Raw genomic sequence first — 17,494 nt, forward strand, 5'->3', positions numbered from 1 at the left:
ATGTGGCGAAAATATAAAAAGAAAAAAAACTTTGGGGAAATTATTTATATTTATATAAAAAAATGTTCAAATTAACTTTTATTTAAAAAAAAACAACCAAACGCCTTTCTTTTGGGTATCATTGCTGCAGATATCCCGAAGTAACTCAGAAAGGTATTTATGTGGGAAACTACTGCTGTGAGAATGTTAACAGCTAAATGGTGGGAGGGAGATAAAATACCAACTAAACGGGAATGGCTGGTGAAATTATGTGAATATGTAGAATTGGTAACGATGACAGGAAAAATTAGGAATCAGTCAAACCAAAGGTTTAACATAGAATGGGATATATTCAGATTATATGTAAAAGAACATTGTTCTCAGATGAATTCTTTGATATGCTGTGAATAACTTCTGCAATGTTATATGCTACAAAAAATACGGTTAAACAATGGTAAGTTAAGGGATATACAAACATGCAGTTATCAATTAAACAAAGGCCCCCTATTGAGTAGGACAGAAGTCTCAATATATGGAAGAACTTTATTCTTTATGTAATATTTTCTTTGTATGTGAGGTGATTTGTTTTTTCTTCTGTTCTTTTTGTGGTGAAGGGACTTAATATTTAAAATAAATAAAGATTATTTTTTTTAAAAAGAGGGGAGGACTAAGCTGCAGCGTCACTAAAACAGCAGGCCAGAAGACCCAGATGCAGAAGAAGATAGGAACGCCATAGCAGAGGTTTTGAAGGAGAACCATGAGCTCCGTGAAGACCTCCAAACCCTCCAACAAAAACCAACATCTGTTCAGACTGCCAGCGGCCAGAAGCTCCGCAGTGGGCAGTGGGCCCCTGCACCAGACAGCCCGGAGTCCCCCTACGACTCCAGTCAATCTAAGACTCACAGGCGAATGATCATCACAGATGAGGAAGACTCATATTCTGAGGTCCAAGTGAAAGATCCACAGGTATTCCTCAGACCATCCAGGAGGAGAAATCTGGGGTGCGCCTGCCAAGGGGCCTGCGCAAATAAAATGTGTGGCTGCCGTAAGCGGAATACATTGTGAACTGCCGCTGTGAGTTAAGGAGGTGCCAGATCCATGAGCCCTCTTACCTGGAAGAACAAGTAAATCTGAAGGACAGCTTCGACCCTGAAGATCCTCCTTCAATAACCAGAGGAGACACTTCTTCCAGAACACTACTTACCAGAGAGAATCATGGCTCCATGAGGTCTAGGGGAGAAAATACTAAATGCTAAGTCTTTTCTGTACTGGCCAGATTTCCTCCATAGGCTGGTTCAAAGCTAAACACCTGACTGGGGCCAGCTGGATGGATTCAGGATTCTCAGCTTCATCCAGCCAGCTCTCAGGGGGGGGGGGGGGGAGCCAGGTCGGCAGGTGCAGATACTTTCAGAATTAAATGGCAGATTGATGATGCTCCAGCAACCTGACATTGATAAGCAGCAGCTGAATGAAGAGGGACTGCTGGTCAAAGTGGAGGAAAACAGCTCTCTGCTGCAAGGCCCATTTCCACCTGGCCTAGGGGGTGGGGCCCACACCTACTCTGAGAATGTCAAAAATGTTTTAATATGTTTAAAATACTTGTTAATCCATGGTGTTTTAAATGTTTTTTCTCATTTTTTTTGTTTTTATACACAGTTGTGGGCGGGATGGACGTTTGTTGGGGATTAGTTTAGTTTTAGTATAAATGCAATTATTATTTCAGTTAGTAATTACTGTCTTGTTGGTTTGCTGTATAGTTTTGTTTTAAAGGGGGGTCATGGGGGTGCAGAGATTGTGCGAATGAACTTAGTGCTTAACTTATAGTTTTAGTTGCTATTTTGTTAATGTTTTTAGTATCATTTATTATAGATTCTAAACATTGCATTGATTTGTTAATCCTATGACTTGCCGTAACTGTGAGGTTTAGCTTATTTTTTGGTTGCTGTTTAGTTAAGGTTTTTTTGTTGTTGTTGTTGCAACTGTTTTATTGATAATCTGTTAATTATTGTATATGATGTATGCTGCATTCGCAATGTGCTATTAGGTTTTATTATGTTATGGTTATTTATTGGTTGTAAGCCACTTTGAAATTCATTCATCACAGAAATACAATCAATCAAATCAATCGACAGCTCTCTGACACTTGTTTTTCAACCTAATAAGTGAACGGTTAAGTTCTCTCTATGCACATTTTATAGCATCTTATTGTTTCAGCTGGGGGCCTGCTGACAGTTAAATCTGATTTGCAGTCATGGACTCAGGTGGGGTGGAGAGAACAGGTCCACATTAGATAGTGTGCACACTGCTTGCTTAAATGTGCATGAGCCATAAGAAAGTGAGTCCGAAAGTTCTTTGAAACATTCCAAATTTCAGAGGCAAATGCCTCGTCCCTATGGAATCTGAAGGAGCTATTAACCAGGGTTATAAAAGCTGCAGCACGCACACCAAACAGCTGATGGAATCTACACCGTTCAGCTCTTTGCAACAGCAAAAAGGGCACTAGGAATTAAAGAGGGGAGGTTATTAGAATTCCTCAGTTTCCACCAGGACCTAGAGACATGCAAACCATGCATGCAACACAACACAATTTCTGATTTTCTAGGCTTACTCCCTCCTGGGACCAAGAAGACAACAATTCTTTAGGTCAAGCATACAGAAATTCCAATACGTACAAGGCAATTATGAAAAGGTTGCCATTATAAGCCTCACCACATGGTGGCAGAAAGTTAACAAGAAAGTTTTAGCATTGCGACAAGGAAGAGTCACCCAAACACACACACACAAAAAAAAAAAACCACCACCAAGTTACAAATGGTCACATAAACTCACTCTTGGCAAAGGAAGGGGAGCAGAGAGAAGCCAGGGTAGGGAGCCAGAACAAAATCAGCTTTCACCAACTATGCCGGCTGGGGCTGACAACGGGAGCGGTTTTCTAAAATATCTTGAGGACACCTAGCTAGTTGGTGAAGGATGCAGATGATCTTCAAGCAGAAGGATGGAAAAATTCTTATTCAGAAACCTACAGTAGCAGGAATGTTTCCTCTGCATACTCACTGTAACAGGCAGAATACGTCCATGTCATTCTCGGGTGTTTGGTCTCATTTCTGGAATGCATGGCCTCTTCAGCTCTGCAAACCCAGAAGTTCTCACACAACTTTGCCATATTTTGTCCACACCCATAACACTGTTCTGCCACTCCAGGGCAAAAGGGGTTTGTTTTAATCCCCTTCAGCAGCTTAGGAGGTAATGAAGGCTCACGGGACTGTGAGACAATGAGAATAGATTTTATATATGCCCCTGGCAGAGCCACTGCAGATGAAGATGGCCCCTGGGGACCCACCAGTGTCCCATATTCGGTCAAGGCAGCCACGCTGGGTCTCTTAAGAATGAGGTAATACTGAGGACATATATTGTTATTTTTAAAGGGACTGTGAGTCTGAGGTTGTTGTCATCCTAACGCCCACCAGGCCTGGTCAGCATGGCTAATGGTCAGGGACTTATAAGTCATGGGGCCCCCATTCTCTGCTTTAATGGCAGCATTGGGGGAAGGGGTCAATTTAGGCTGTCAATCATCCACTAAAACTAAGAGGTGGTTTGTATAAAGAGGCAGGTTGTTTTGAATTCGATTCTGATTAAGGTGTCTAAAACGACAATTACAGCGGTTATCCGGAACTTAACTTTTCCCACACGCCACCTTAAGACGCACGTTATCCCTGCCAGATAATGAAAAGAGTTTAACAGATTCCTCCCCACTTCCACCCCAGATGCAACAGGCTTAGTCGAACGCCATCTCCCTGATAAGAGATGCCAAAGTCAATTCTTTTGTAGAAGGCACCTTCAACTTTTGCGATTTTCATTGATGCTTAAATCTAAATCAAATATAAATACCTATACTCAGGCCCTAAACACATTCACAAAGAACTGAATGCCCATGCAAAAAGAACAAAGAACAAAAAAGAACCTATTTAGGATCGTGGTCCTAAAGGGAGTTTTGTATTGTGCTTCTTCCAAAATCCTAATGTCTTCACCTGCCCTGAAAACAGAGGCTGTGAATTATTACTTGTTTTTCTTTAAAGCCTTTAGAAATTCTGTTTAAATAAACTACTGCTATTTGAATCACAGAAAAAGACATGAGGGAGGGAGAGATTTTAAAGAAGAGATGCAAGCGGTCTGCAGAGGTACTTGAACAGAGGTGTAATCATTTCTCTCACTGCAAAACAAGGGCTGTGAATTCTCTTATCTCATCCGCATCTACGCTAATAAATATGCAAGTTGGAATTGGAAGCCTACTCAGAAACCACAGATACCCAGACAAGTCACACTGAATAGACTCCTAAGGATCATTATAGCAACTACATGCAAAAATAAAAATGGAGGGAAGCGAGCAATCCGGCTGGAGATGGCTGGCCCAAGGGGCTACCTTGAACACCTGCGCAGGTGCCTCAAATACAAGAACAAAAAGGAGATTAAAGGCTATTCCACAAATTCCACCATTTTACTCATGAAATTTTGTACGCTGTAGGGTATTCCCCCCCCCCTTATGTTTACCACACCTCCCATTCTCTTAGTTAAAAAGCTGGTTCGAGACTTCATCCTCCAACTCCCTTACATGTTGCCAACTCAGTGGTGAAGGAGGACAAAAGCGGCACATTCCCCCTCAAACCTGTTGATTAAGACATCAAATCCCACCCCTTCTCCCTTGTGGGACAAGGTTGCGAGAGACTGGAAAATAATTACACACAGTTGGTCCCCAACAGAGGGCATTACAGAGCAGATCTTAATCAGAGCTTCCACAGGGAGCCTCATTTCCTGCCAGTAAGTGAAGGAGCCAAGGACTGGGAAAGTGGCTTTCTATTTGACAGGTTCTCTTCCAGAAGGGAGCGCCAGGCCTCCCGTCTGCTGAAAAGGCACGCCGCTCCTTTTGGTGTGCACTGATGAGAGAAATTGCCTCACGTTTGGCAGCGGCAGACAGGCTTGTGACACGGAGAATGAAGAGTGGGGCCCAGTAAACCAGGCGGCGATTGAGGTCTCACTGACACAGGCCATTTACCACAAAAAAAGGAAGAAAAGAGCATCCACCAGAGACTCAAGTCAAGGGTGCGCCAGAGAGTCGCAGCTCAACACAAGTTCGGGTTGGGGCTTTCGGAAGCTTTCGTCGGCGAACGGGTGGCTGGAGCTGTTCCCTCTGGAATAAACAGCGGTCTGAGGCACTTCCGGCCATTTGAGAACTCGAGACTTCACTGTCACCCACTTCCATATGACTTGGCGCCCACGCGACACACTGGAGCTTTCCGAGAGGTGAGGCTGGCCGGTGTCTCGTGCCGCTTGTGTCGGCGAGTTTACCAGCTGGCTCTGACAGCTTCTATATCGCTAACCAGGTTCTGAGCCAAGCAGATCCCAAATATCTGGAAGACATGAGGTTCAAGTGTTGTCTGGAAGTGGGTCAAATCTGTGCACCCAAGAAACCATGTAACCTGCTGCTAGGCAGGCCGTCCGCACCCCATTTAATATGGAGCTGTCTCATTAAAAGTGGATTTAACTGCCTGCAGTCAAGAACCACAAAAACAAGGATAGCCTTGCTGGATCAGGCCAAAGTCCAGCATCCTGTTCTCACAGAGGCCAACCAGACGCCTGTGGGAAGGAAGGAAGCAGGACATCAGCATCCCGCCCACCCGGCATTCCCAGCAAGTGGCTTTCAGAACCAAGCTGCTTGTGATACTGGAGGTAATATAGCCATCATGATTAGTAGCCCTTATTCCTGCATTGCAGGGGGCTGGACTGGATGACCCTTAGGGTCTCTTCCAATGCTACAATTCTGTGATAGCCTCTCCATGAATTGGTCTAATCCCATTTTAAAGCCATCTAAGTTTGGTGTGCTTTCTGTGAAGAAGCGCTTCCTTTTGCCTGCCCTGAATCTCCCACCATTCCACTTTAGCGGATGCTCCCTAGTACTTTGAGAGAGGGAGGAAAAACACTGTGCACAGTTTTACAGACCTCTGCCATGGTTATTATTTATTAAATCTGTTAGTTGTTTATCTTGCCCACGGCAACCCAAAGCGACTTGCAACCAATACACCCGCTCTTACTTTTTTTTCCATATTAACAAGTCCCAAACACTGTGTGATACAGATTACAGCCAAAGGGCAGGCTTCAACATTGTGCTCTTCCAATCATTCTGTCTACACAAGCATTCCAGTTTGCCAGACAGAATGACCTCCCCTCGCTCTCCTTCCTCCTGCATGCTGTCCTGGGGGTTCTCCCACCCCACCAGAGCCAATTTTGGGGGAGGTGAGCTCTGTTGCACAAGCAGAATCCTTCCACTGACAGGACTAGGTAGGAGAATCCCACCCAGGTGATCTTTTTCATCCCTTGCCTAGTATCCAGGAAGGATATTGGAGCAGACTTCCACAGGCCTTCCGGAACATTCCAAATACACAGCACTACAGGGGCTTCTCATAGCCACAGAAGCCAGAAGATCCACAAGATGGGAAACAAGTTGGTGCCCACCACTAATTCCAGTCATGTTTAGGTTACTTGCCAGAGGGACAACCCTTGGCTTTTACAAGAAGCAAGTAGGAATCACTTCCTCCTATTTCACATCAAGTGTGCAACGTGGATTAACCACGTGGGACTGAAAGCTATGAGATGAAGGACATCAAGGAAGAGGAAGAGAACCACATATACTACCTTGAGCTCCTTAGAGGAAAGGCAGAACATGAATGCAATCAATCAATACCTGCAGTAATGCAATCCCAATGAATATGCCAGCCACTATAGTGAGGTTCTCTTGCAGCCATTTCTCAAACTGGGGAACGCAACCTTTCGTGTAGATAACAATCTGCTGGTCAACTTCCTGGAAGGAACAGCAAATGGAGAGAAAACACACAAATCAAACCATGCAACCCTTCCCTTTGGATTCCACCTTCTTTCCCATCCTCTCTCACAGAAGTTACACCAAGTAAAATGGGCAGGGACTTACTGGTTTTTGCCTGGCATCGTAGCCGCACTGAGTATTGATGACATCTTCCTAAAAATGAAAAAACACAAAAAGGCACCGGTAAATTTCTCCCTTCATCCTGCCAAATGTCCATGGTCTGAAAGCAGGTATAGGGAATTTGCAGTCCTCCAGCAGCTGACTCCCATCAGCACCAAACTAGCAAGGCCAATGACCAGGGACGATAGATGATGTATCTTAAATAGTACATCCCATCTCTCTTATTTGCAGATTAGAGTCCTAATCTTAATACAAAGCTAGCTGCATCTTAGCAGGGCTTAATCATGGACACCCGAGCATGCCAAGTTAACGAGTTTGTGTCTCTATAATTAGCACTGGCATCACCTCTTCCCCCCACTGTCTTTATTACTCATCTAGTACAATTAGACAACTAGTTTGGTGACTGGCTGCAGCCCATTATAGATGCTTGCAGGTAGCCTGGCAATAGTCACCTCAAGAAGGTGAAAGGTGTATTGACAGGCATAGGATACCCTGACTCTGCAAAGCTTTTGTGCATGCTTTGAGCTGGCAGCAAGACATAGGTCCATTAAAGAGGATCAGCACACATTCACACAGAGTTCTTTTAGCATAAAAGGCAGCCTCCTGTTTGCATGCAGCAGCTTTCCCCAGGGAACAGCAGCGCTGCCAGTTGACTTACAGCAGGATCCTTAGTGCAGCAGGAAAAGGGCACCCCGCAGCGCTCTCGGCTAGCGTTGGTGTCTGTGCAGTTGAAATAAATGTTGAGGTTCCAGTCATCTGCTCCAAAGGCTCCGCAGCACTGCCACTGGAGGAAAGCCAACAATTATTACAGGCGGAATCACCACTACTGCTAGATCTCTCTGCCGTTTTACTGGAGAAGGAGAAAATGTATTACCAGAGGGTTGAGACACAAGCCAAGAACCACCAGTGGATTTGCAAGCTGCTGTTCTGGGTAACAGCATGTCAAGCTTTTTCCGTGTTGAAAAAACACGCAGAAGTATTGGGTGCCTATTATCGTTCATGTATAACTACATTCCTCACAAATCCCCAAAACTCATTGAAAAAAATGTATGTGCAGCAACAGACCGGACAGACAGGGCAATCTTACTTAAAACCACAGTTTTCGGTGGTTTAAGATGATGCAGAGGAAATCCACATGGGAAGCTGCCACACAGAGTCAGCTGGCCACATGGAGAAGCAAATTGTTTGATGCAACCCACAGTGGTGAATTTATATGCACTGGGCATATGAAATCAAAGCCTATGTACTGGCTTCTTCCCATCTTTACTATATACACTTCTGATGTTTATGATGTAGAAATAAAAAGCTAGACTCTATGGAGCCTTCAGGGGGGAAACTATTTCACTTTACCCGTCTTGAACAGGATGTTTTGGACTGCACATTACAGGGTTTCATTTTGGCTTCCTTTCCTCACAACGCCAGCAATAGGCTTTGTAACCTTGCCCTTGGACAAAAAAATATTCTATGTCCAAAAGCATAGCAACAATCTAGCGTTTCTCATTCTGCCGTGAAAATGGGGAAAACATTAAGTCACCTGAAAGAAGCATGGCCAAGAATAGTAAAGGTAAAGGTAAAGGGACCCCTGACTGTGACCGACTCTGGGGTTGCGGCGCTCATCTCGCTTTATTGGCCGAGGGAGCCAGCGTACAGCTTTTGGGTCATGTGGCGAGCATGACTAAGCCACTTCTGGCGAACCAGAGCAGCACACGGAAACACCGTTTACCTTCCCGCCGGAGCGGTACCTATTTATCTACTTGCACTTTGAGGTGCTTTCGAACTGCTAGGTTGGCAGGAGCTGGGACCGAGCAACGGGAGCTCACCCTGTCACGGGGATTCGAACTGCTGACCTTCTGATTGGCAAGTCCTAGGCCCTGTGGTTTAACCCACAGCGCCACCCGCGTCCCAATAGTACATTGCCATAAAGAGTAAAGTTGTATCCAACTAAGTAGTCTCCTTTATGCAAGGACCACAATGGAAATTCCCTCCTTCTCCTCCCTCTGCACACCTCACAAATTTGTTCTACAGACTCCCCCATCAACCCTCCAGAGCATATTTAGGTGGGCACACTTGAGGAGGAGAGGGAGCAGAAATTCCATCGTGCAAGCAGAAATCCTTGCACAAGCGGGAGAACCTGCCTGGATGCAATACAAAGCATTTCCTAATAAAGTTAATTACTCTTTTGCTTAGTTGCAATCATAAGCGCATTACTCACAGGGAACAAGCTTCGCATTGTTCCATAAAACGTTTTGCTTGCTTGGCTCCTTTCAGAAATAAAGAGCTGAGAAATGAAAATGAAAACAGGGGCGGAGGAAGGGCCATTCCCTTCAAAATCAGGGGCTGGGGACTTGTGGCCCTCCAACTCCCAACAGTCCCAGCCAACATGGCCAATGATCAAGAACGACGGGAGTTGCAGCTCAGCAACCTCTGGAGGACCTCACCCCAGCCATAAAGCAAGCAAAAGCACTTACATATTCTTGCGTAAAATCTATGAGGTTTTGCAAATCAATGTCATCTCTGTATGCTCGGATGTTGTTGTTGATAAAGAAGTACAGCTGGTCCTTGATCCAGTCTTTGAAGACAAATGCCAGAACACCAGCCGTAAGTTCCAGGAAGAAAATGATTCCTAGGAATACTGAAAACTGCAAAGATGAAGAAGAGGAGTAATTTTAGTAAAGTCATTTTTTTAAGGCCTTCGATTATTTGGCTTCCGCGACAAATCTTTAAGACACGGCACCGTGCCAAATGAGCACTTTTGAGAGCAGAGCACCGCAGCTGCCCTGCTGCTAAACAACATCATGTGTGCTGATCGTGTCAGACGCGGAATCACCACTCACAGGGCTGGGGGCCACTATTCTGGGATCAGGCATCAGACCAAGTTAGGAGAGCTGTGTGCACTTGGTTGCGCAATTCAGCTTCCCAATGAATCATAGGGTGATATCTCGTATTAGTCATTCTTGTGAGTAGGCCCACCGAAATGAATACACTTCAAGTCCACTAATTTCAAAGGGGGCAGTGGCGTAGTGCAGGGAGGGGGTCAAAGGGGCAGTGGCCCCAGGTGCAAAATTCTGAGGGGGGGGTGCAGCCAGGCAGCTCCCACGACAGGCTCCCTCAGTGTAGCTGAGCTCCTGTGACCTTCTGGAGCCGTGGGGAGGCAAGCTGTGCCAGGGCTGGGCCTTCACACATGGATCAACCTACAGAGTCCAGATCTGAGTTTACTCAGATGAAAAAGGCACCTAGAAACCAAATCTCACAAAGGAGTCAATCCCACCTCAAATGAATCAGGTCTTCTTAACTAAGTTCACCTTTCTGAGCCACACAATGGTTATGCTGTGGCTTAACTGACAGAGGCCATACGCCTCTGAATAATAATATCAGTTGCTGTGTGGAGAGAGCTGTTGTGCTCAGGTTCCGCTTTCAAGCTTTCCGTGGGCCTCTGGCCTGATCCAGCAGCACTCTTGCGGTGTTTTGGATTTAAAGCCCAACATTTCCAACAAGCCTTCCCAAGGAAACAACAAACTAGCGTGCAAATCTACTCACACTGCAAAGGAGATACAGTATTCTTGGAAGTTTTATGGCTTGTGAGAACTGTAATCTGGCAAGGGGGTTAGAAATTCTATAACCACCACAGCTCCCTTATAGAATTACAGTTCCCAGGATTCCACGGAGAGAAGGAATGAGTATTAAGCATGTTTAAATATTCACTGGAAATAGGCCCATAGGAATTGGGCAGTCAACAGAAACATATGCGCAAACACACAATTATGTTGCGGAGGTAGAAAGGAGCTAAATGACTTCATAGGTTTGATTCTATAACTGTGGATTACATGGGACAATTTCCAGTCACTAATATAGAGGATTCTGCCTTAGAGCAGGGGCGTAATCTTCTTTCCCCTTTTCAGCCTGTGAGAAGCAAAAGCACTCTCACTTTCAACACTGTCAACAATTGGCACAACATATTTGAGCTTATTAAAGACACTGGCTGTGTTCCTACATCATTGCAAGCCATAGTTGCTGACCTATGACCATTTATTGGAATCGATAAACCACTGCAAGCTGTAAGGCAACAACAACCTATGATTTAAGCCTGATTAGTTCGTTACTCATTAGCTTGTTGATGAGTAACCAACACTTATCCCAAGTTTGGACATAATTGGAAGCCAAGCTTAACTGCCGTTGCCTCGTTTACTTCCCTAGCCTGAGACACAAGAGGCGACAAGTGAGGGCAATCGGCTAGTGTACACTAACGCACTGCTCAGTTCCCTATAAACCGTGATATGCCGGCAACTGAATGCAGCCAAAAATATAAAATAATTTACTCTTATAAAATACTTTACTCATATAGAATAATTAGCAGGGTTTGTTTTTATTAAAAGATGTTTGAAAGGAAGGAAAAGGTAAAGTCCTAGTGCCTATTATTATTATTATTATTATTATTATTAATTACATTTGTATACCACCCTTCATCTGAAGATCTCAGGGCAGTTCACAGCATAAAAAGACAAAATACATAATGGAAAGAAAAACAAAACAATAACACCCCCACCCCACACAAATACATTTTAAAGGCTATATAGGATGTTAATCAGCCCAATGCATGGTTGAAGAGAAATGTTTTATACACACACACACACACACACACACACACACCCCAACAACAACAAACACAACAAACAAACAAAATTATACACAACAATATCAAATCCAGATTCTCCTAATCCTGTGACTTCCCTCCCCCGCTGGTTCCTTAAATTGCCTTTTCAATTGCATGTCATTTCTATGAGAAACCAAGCCTTTGGTGTCATTGACCTGGTATTGTGGAATATTCCGCCAACAAAGATTCAGCAGGTACCTTCTGTTTGAACTTTTAAATGCCTGAAAATGTTTCTATTCCATCAGACAATTATGAGGGCAATTAAGAATATGCCTTTCCATAACAGTTACCTGATTCCTGTTTTTTAACATTTTTATATGGTTTCTTTGACTGTATAATTTTATGTATAACTGTTGTAAACTGATCTGATTGGTTTTTGTTTTTTTTTTAATGGACAGCAGCTCATAAATATTTCAATGAGTAAATACGGGCAACTATCGATTTAGGCGCTTCTGAATGACGTGCAATCATGCGCATGGCACCAAACCCAGAAGTAGCCCAGAAATGTCATAGAGGTGTCACAAAAAGGGGTGGAATGTGATGGGGCGGGGCAGGCTTACGGAATGTTCACCCCGTGCAAAACGAGGATTGCCTGTAAATAAAATCAGCATCGAAACAAAGCTTTGCGTGAAATTGGTCCTTCAAGCAGGAAATGGCTACAGCCAGCTGCAGAGGCTACTTACAAACTTGAGAAGGAAGGTGTTCTCTCGCAGGGCTCCAATGCATCCTGCAAACCCCAAAATGAACATCACTCCTCCTACCACGAGGAAGAGCCAGACTGGATCGAAACCTCCCAAGTCGGTGATGGAGGAGATGTTGGACAGCACTCCCTGGGAAGGTTGGAGAGAAGATAAGAGAAAGAAAGCACACCAACAGGTGACAGATGCATCTGGTTTATACAGTGCCTAAGCTGTAGCTTTTTTACTTGTCCTTCTGACGGTAAGAGAAACCAAAACGGACACTAACGCTTTACATTTATTTCCAGGAGAGACTGATACTGTTTGTGCAAAAGTGATGTTTCCTGTCAGTTCTTTGTTTGCGCTCAAATGCCACCGCACAAATGCCGTCAAGCGCAGAGTCGCATCCTGTGTGAGGGAGTGACAGGACATGTCACTCAGTGCTTATGTCTGTAGAGAACAGGTTTGCCAAGATGTTAGAGAAGCATTAAAGGGGAAGGAGAAAGACTGGTGAACTGATAAGTTTGAAGTGCACAGGACTAGGACTGTTGAACCCATTAAGGCATTTTGTTGATCAATCATTTGCCCCCTCAGTCCATTCATTACTTATTTTAGCAAGTCCAAACATGTTGCAAAACCTGCGTGAAGCTGCCTTTTCTGAGATACTGAGCTAAGTGAAAAACAGCTTACAGTCTTAACAAGCAAGCTAATGCAGAGCCAGTTTATACATAGCAATACACCAGCCTTTCTCAACCTGGTGCCCTCTAGATGTTGGCTGCACTGCAGCTCCCAGCATCCCTGACCATTGGTCATGTTGGCTGGGGCTGATAGAAATCTACTAACATCGTCTGGAATGCCCTATTGCCCGTGAATCTGTCCATAACCCTGTTTCAAAGTGGGAGGCCATCACCACAACTAGAGGTAAGGACCAAGGAACACACCCTTGCTCCTCCACTCACACAATGGTAACTGTACAATGCCTGTGCAGGCCTCCTAAATAACTTAATGCTGTATTAATTTATTTAAGCAACAACAGAGGGGCGCCAGAGCCCAGCTTCTTAATTCTAAATTCATGGGTATAAACTACAGCGGAAGGAAGGCAATCTACACATGCTCATTATTCCAGTTCAATACTGGTGGTGGCTAACTCCTGGAAAAAATGTGTTTTCAACTTTGAGAAGCGAGAGCTGGAGAAGGGCTGGGAAGGGAATGGTGGGCTGTTCATTTGCCACAGTTTCCTGTTTAGAGAGCAACAATTAAAAAATTATAATCTTTAACTATTCTGCTATTGTGCCTGTCAAGTACAGGAGCTTTTATTAAACTCCAAGTTTGAACTATCCTTGGAAAAAACAACAATATTATTATTATTATTATTAAGTTTGAACCATCTTAGCTGCAGGGCACACCTTCAAGCAACCAAGGTTCTATTTTGACAGGACGCTGTATAATAAAAATATTGGTGTTCCTTTAAGGTGAATAAAGCAAAGGAAAGCAATATATTTTTTAAAACAAAAGCAAATGTTTGCATTGCGCTGTGTGCAGAACTACAGTGTTTGCATAAATGTGTATAGCAAGTGGAGCAAAGAACTGGAGTTATGTATTAATCACCCCCCCGCCCCAAATTATCCTTGCATGCTAGCTATAGCCTAGGGATATTGGTGCTTCCCAAAAGATGGGAGAGGCAGAACAGAGTTCCTGGCTAATCTCCAGCTCAGCTGTTCACTGAGCTCCTTCACCCTCTTAATAAGGCTGCAAAAGGACAAAACTCCAGGGGAGTTATTTGACCTACATCTGCACTCCTGAAACAGTCTCGGTCCAGATTTGCTACAGGAGGTAAAAAAAATAAAGGGGAGGAAGAACTCCAGGAAGTGAAGAAGCAAGCCAAATAAACTGACTTAGAGCTTCTTGTTTACACTCGGAGCTCTCCCTTTCAAGCCACTGTGATGTGGTCATTATCCGAATGCTGAGAGAGCTTAGCATATATCCCGACTCATATTTAAAAACAGCAAGAGGGGGGAATTCTGTATGTGGGAGCCAAAGGCAGGAGACATATTGCAATAACTATTTGGGTTGGGGGGGGAGAGGAGGGGAGAGAATGAGTGGGTTTGAACAAGGGTTCTTGGTAAAGTTTATTCTAATTCGATCACAGAACTGCAGAGCTGGAAGGGACCCTGAGGATCATATAGCCCAACCTCCTGCAATGCAGCTGTCTCATTAGGGATCAAACCTTGGCATTACCAGCACCATCCTCTAACCGACTACGCATGCAGGGTAAAAGCTGCATTGCACCAAAAATCAGCCCTAACCAATTACCTGGGCACCCTCAGAATTAAGAGTCCAAGATCCGGTAAGTATTCCCACCAGTTTGGTTTCTTTCCCCTTGGGAGACAGGGGAGATAATGAATGAGTCTCAGCATGCCCTCAGGTGAGGCCCAGAATTTCAGTGGGAACATTATTCACTTCAGTAGTTATGTGCTGCAATAGCTTTCATGCCATATAAGCTCTGGAGCAGACTATCCAGTTTTTAAAAATAAAATTAATAATAATAATAATAATAATAATAATAATAATAATAATAATATGAGCTGGTAGGAAGCACCAGGAAGGACCAATGGGCAGCATCAGGCTCATAATGCGAAATCAGAAGGATAAACACCCACCATCCATTATTCAACGGTCTGAGGTCTGTGCTGCCCTTTCTACATTGCAATGTACATCTTATAATCGTCAATCTCATTTGGATATCTATTTGGACATATGGACTGCCTATATAAATACAAATTTTGAAATTAGAATTGATTACTATTCTTATTGAGGGACGTGGGTGACACTGTGGTCTAAACCACAGAGCCTAGGGCTTGCCTGTTGCTCCTGTTGCTCAGTTCCTGCTCCTGCCAACCTAGCAGTTCGACAGCACATCAAAGTGCAAGTAGATAAATAGGCACTGCTCCAGCGGGAAGGTAAACGGCATTTCCGTGTGCTGCTCTGGTTCACCAGAAGCGGCTTAGTCATGCTGGCCACATGACCCAGAAGCTGTACACCAGCTCCCTTGGCCAGTAAAGCGAGATGAGCGCCGCAACCCCAGAGTCGTTCGCAACTGGACCTAACAGTCAGGGGTCCCTTTACCTTACTTTTCTTATTGCCAATGCGAGCTGCTTGTCACAGACTGGCTGGACACAGAGGAATGGTGGGAGGCACCAGCTGGGGAACCCCCCCCCCACCAAGGAACAAATGCTCAGAGCCTGGAGACTGGTGCTGGAGCGACAATGGGTGGTCAGAGGGAGAAGAGAGAGACGTTGTTCAACTCCCATCAGTCCCAGCCAGCACAGCTGATGGTCCCACATTGGCTATCCCTGTTCTAGGGAGCTCCTTCTTGTGTTCGGTCCCTGCAGGTACCAAAGGAGGCTTCTCTCTCTTGCATTAAAATTAGTTCTGCAGCTGAAGATATCTCCCTCTCCCCAAGAGACAAGAGAAATGTGTGCAGACGAATTCAGCAACCCTTTTATGGAGAGGCTGGCTGAATGTCGTTAGGAACTGAAGTGCCGAGGCCTGTGAAGCAGAGCGTAAGGGCTAGCCGTACATTCCCCAATGCGCTTTCCCTTGCTGTTGTCACCGAGGGGCTACAAAATCTTTTCTCCCCACCATTTTTACTGCAATCAAGGGACGTTTTGGGGTGAGTCCGAAGTGAAAAAGAATGTTCTTTTTAAGAAAAATGAATAAAAATAAAAGCGGAAAGAAGGGAGCGTTGGCAGTCTCCAGAAGACAGCCAGAAATCTAGTTTGCTGGAATGGTGGTTTTCTTCCTTCTGAATAGCAGGTAGCCTTTTCCCATGCATCTGTAGGGCCAGTGAACCCTAACTAATAAATATATGCAGAGCCTGAAAAGAAATCAAAGTACGATGACATGTTGGTTTTTAATGGGCCTGGGCTTTCCTCGCTCTCCCTTCTTTGCCACTCACAATGCAACATTTCACCCTGCTCCTAACCAATGTAGCTTTTGCAGGGGTAGCAAGACGGGGCAACAGAAGTTATTTAAAGGGCCCTATTCATTGGTTCGTATTAATGCCCCTTCCCACCCCCTTTCAGAAAACAAAGAACCACTCCTGCATCTCATGGGAGGTGCACAGGGTTTGTCTGAAGGTCTGAGAAACGCATGTCACCAGCTGGGAGCCATGCTTGCTTATTCCCAACCTATACTTCTGGCACAGGGCTTAAAGTTTAAAGACGAACAATTGAAAGAGCAGCGGCAACCAGAAAACCAGATCAAACAGATCTAAAGAAATGCCATATTTTTCACTCTATAAGACGCACCAGACCACAAGACACACCTAGTTTTTGGAGGAGGAAAACAAGAAAAAAAATATTCTGAATCTCAGAAACCAGAACAGCAAGAGGGATCGTTCCAGTCTGTTCTGTTCTGGCTTCTGTGGTAGCTGTGCAGCCTGCATTCGCTCCAGAAGAAGCAAACACATTTCCCCTTACTTTTTAGGAGGGAAAAAGTGAGTCTTATAGAGCAAAAAATACGGTAATCTTGAAGATAAGAAGCTCCTCATCTGGGAGCAAAAGGCACCGGAGTCCAAGCTTCTCTGGGGAGAGCCCTTGTAGAACTACAACTCCCATAATACCTCACCATTAGATGGGCAAGGTTGGTGTGGTGGGATGGAAATGCACAACATCTGGAGGGCCACAGCGTTCCCATCCTGGACGCCACAGGACATGGAAGCCCTTTGCCCAACCACCACACTCAACATGGTGGGGAACTCTAACAAGGTCTTTTGAATGAGATGATAAAACTGAGGCAGATTCATGTGGAAGGTGGTGGCCTCTTCAGGTATCCAGGCTCTGAGCTGTTTGGGCCTTTAAGAAGGTAAGAATCAGTACGCTGAACTATAGCTGGAAACATGCTGCCAAGCTAATGCAGTTGTTTCATGATTCTGTTGGCCCCAGTTAGAAAATATAGCTGCCATGCCTTACACTTACTGAGGTTCCCAAGTACTCTCCCAACAACAGACCCATGTACAAAACATTATAGTCATTCAAAACACAGGGTTATCAGACCACTGATAACAGAGGCTAGGCTGGTGCACCAAAAGATGCTGGTGAAAGGTGTTTTGGAAGCCACTTGGGCTTACTTAAGTAAGACTGGATCCAACTGCAGTTCCAAGCTGCAAACCTAATCCTTTAGGGGGGAGTG

The 17,494-nt window shown here is 44.6% G+C and overlaps 1 protein-coding gene across 4 annotated transcripts in view; it reads right to left on the minus strand.

The window, feature by feature from the left end:
• The window catches only part of TSPAN5 (tetraspanin 5), a 91,891-nt gene that overhangs the window by 13,507 nt on the left and 60,890 nt on the right, over positions 1-17,494 (minus strand). For 3 of the 4 annotated variants that reach the window (XR_014223618.1, XR_014223619.1, XM_082238440.1), the window contains exons 3-7: positions 12,308-12,454; positions 9,442-9,612; positions 7,632-7,757; positions 6,959-7,006; positions 6,716-6,832 (exon numbers count right to left, since the gene is read on the minus strand). Coding sequence is in view for 2 of the 4 variants with exons in the window: in XM_082238440.1 (XP_082094566.1) it covers positions 6,716-6,832; positions 6,959-7,006; positions 7,632-7,757; positions 9,442-9,612; positions 12,308-12,454 (609 nt within the window). In the remaining 2 variants the exon portion in view is untranslated. Of the gene's footprint in view, positions 1-90; positions 5,385-6,715; positions 6,833-6,958; positions 7,007-7,631; positions 7,758-9,441; positions 9,613-12,307; positions 12,455-17,494 lie in introns of those variants that run through there. The other variant, XM_082238439.1, reaches the window with a different exon arrangement.

The sequence above is a fragment of the Podarcis vaucheri genome (genome assembly GCF_965113315.1).
Source record: "Podarcis vaucheri genome assembly, chromosome: 9".
In the NCBI taxonomy this organism is placed as follows: Eukaryota; Metazoa; Chordata; class Lepidosauria; order Squamata; family Lacertidae; genus Podarcis; species Podarcis vaucheri.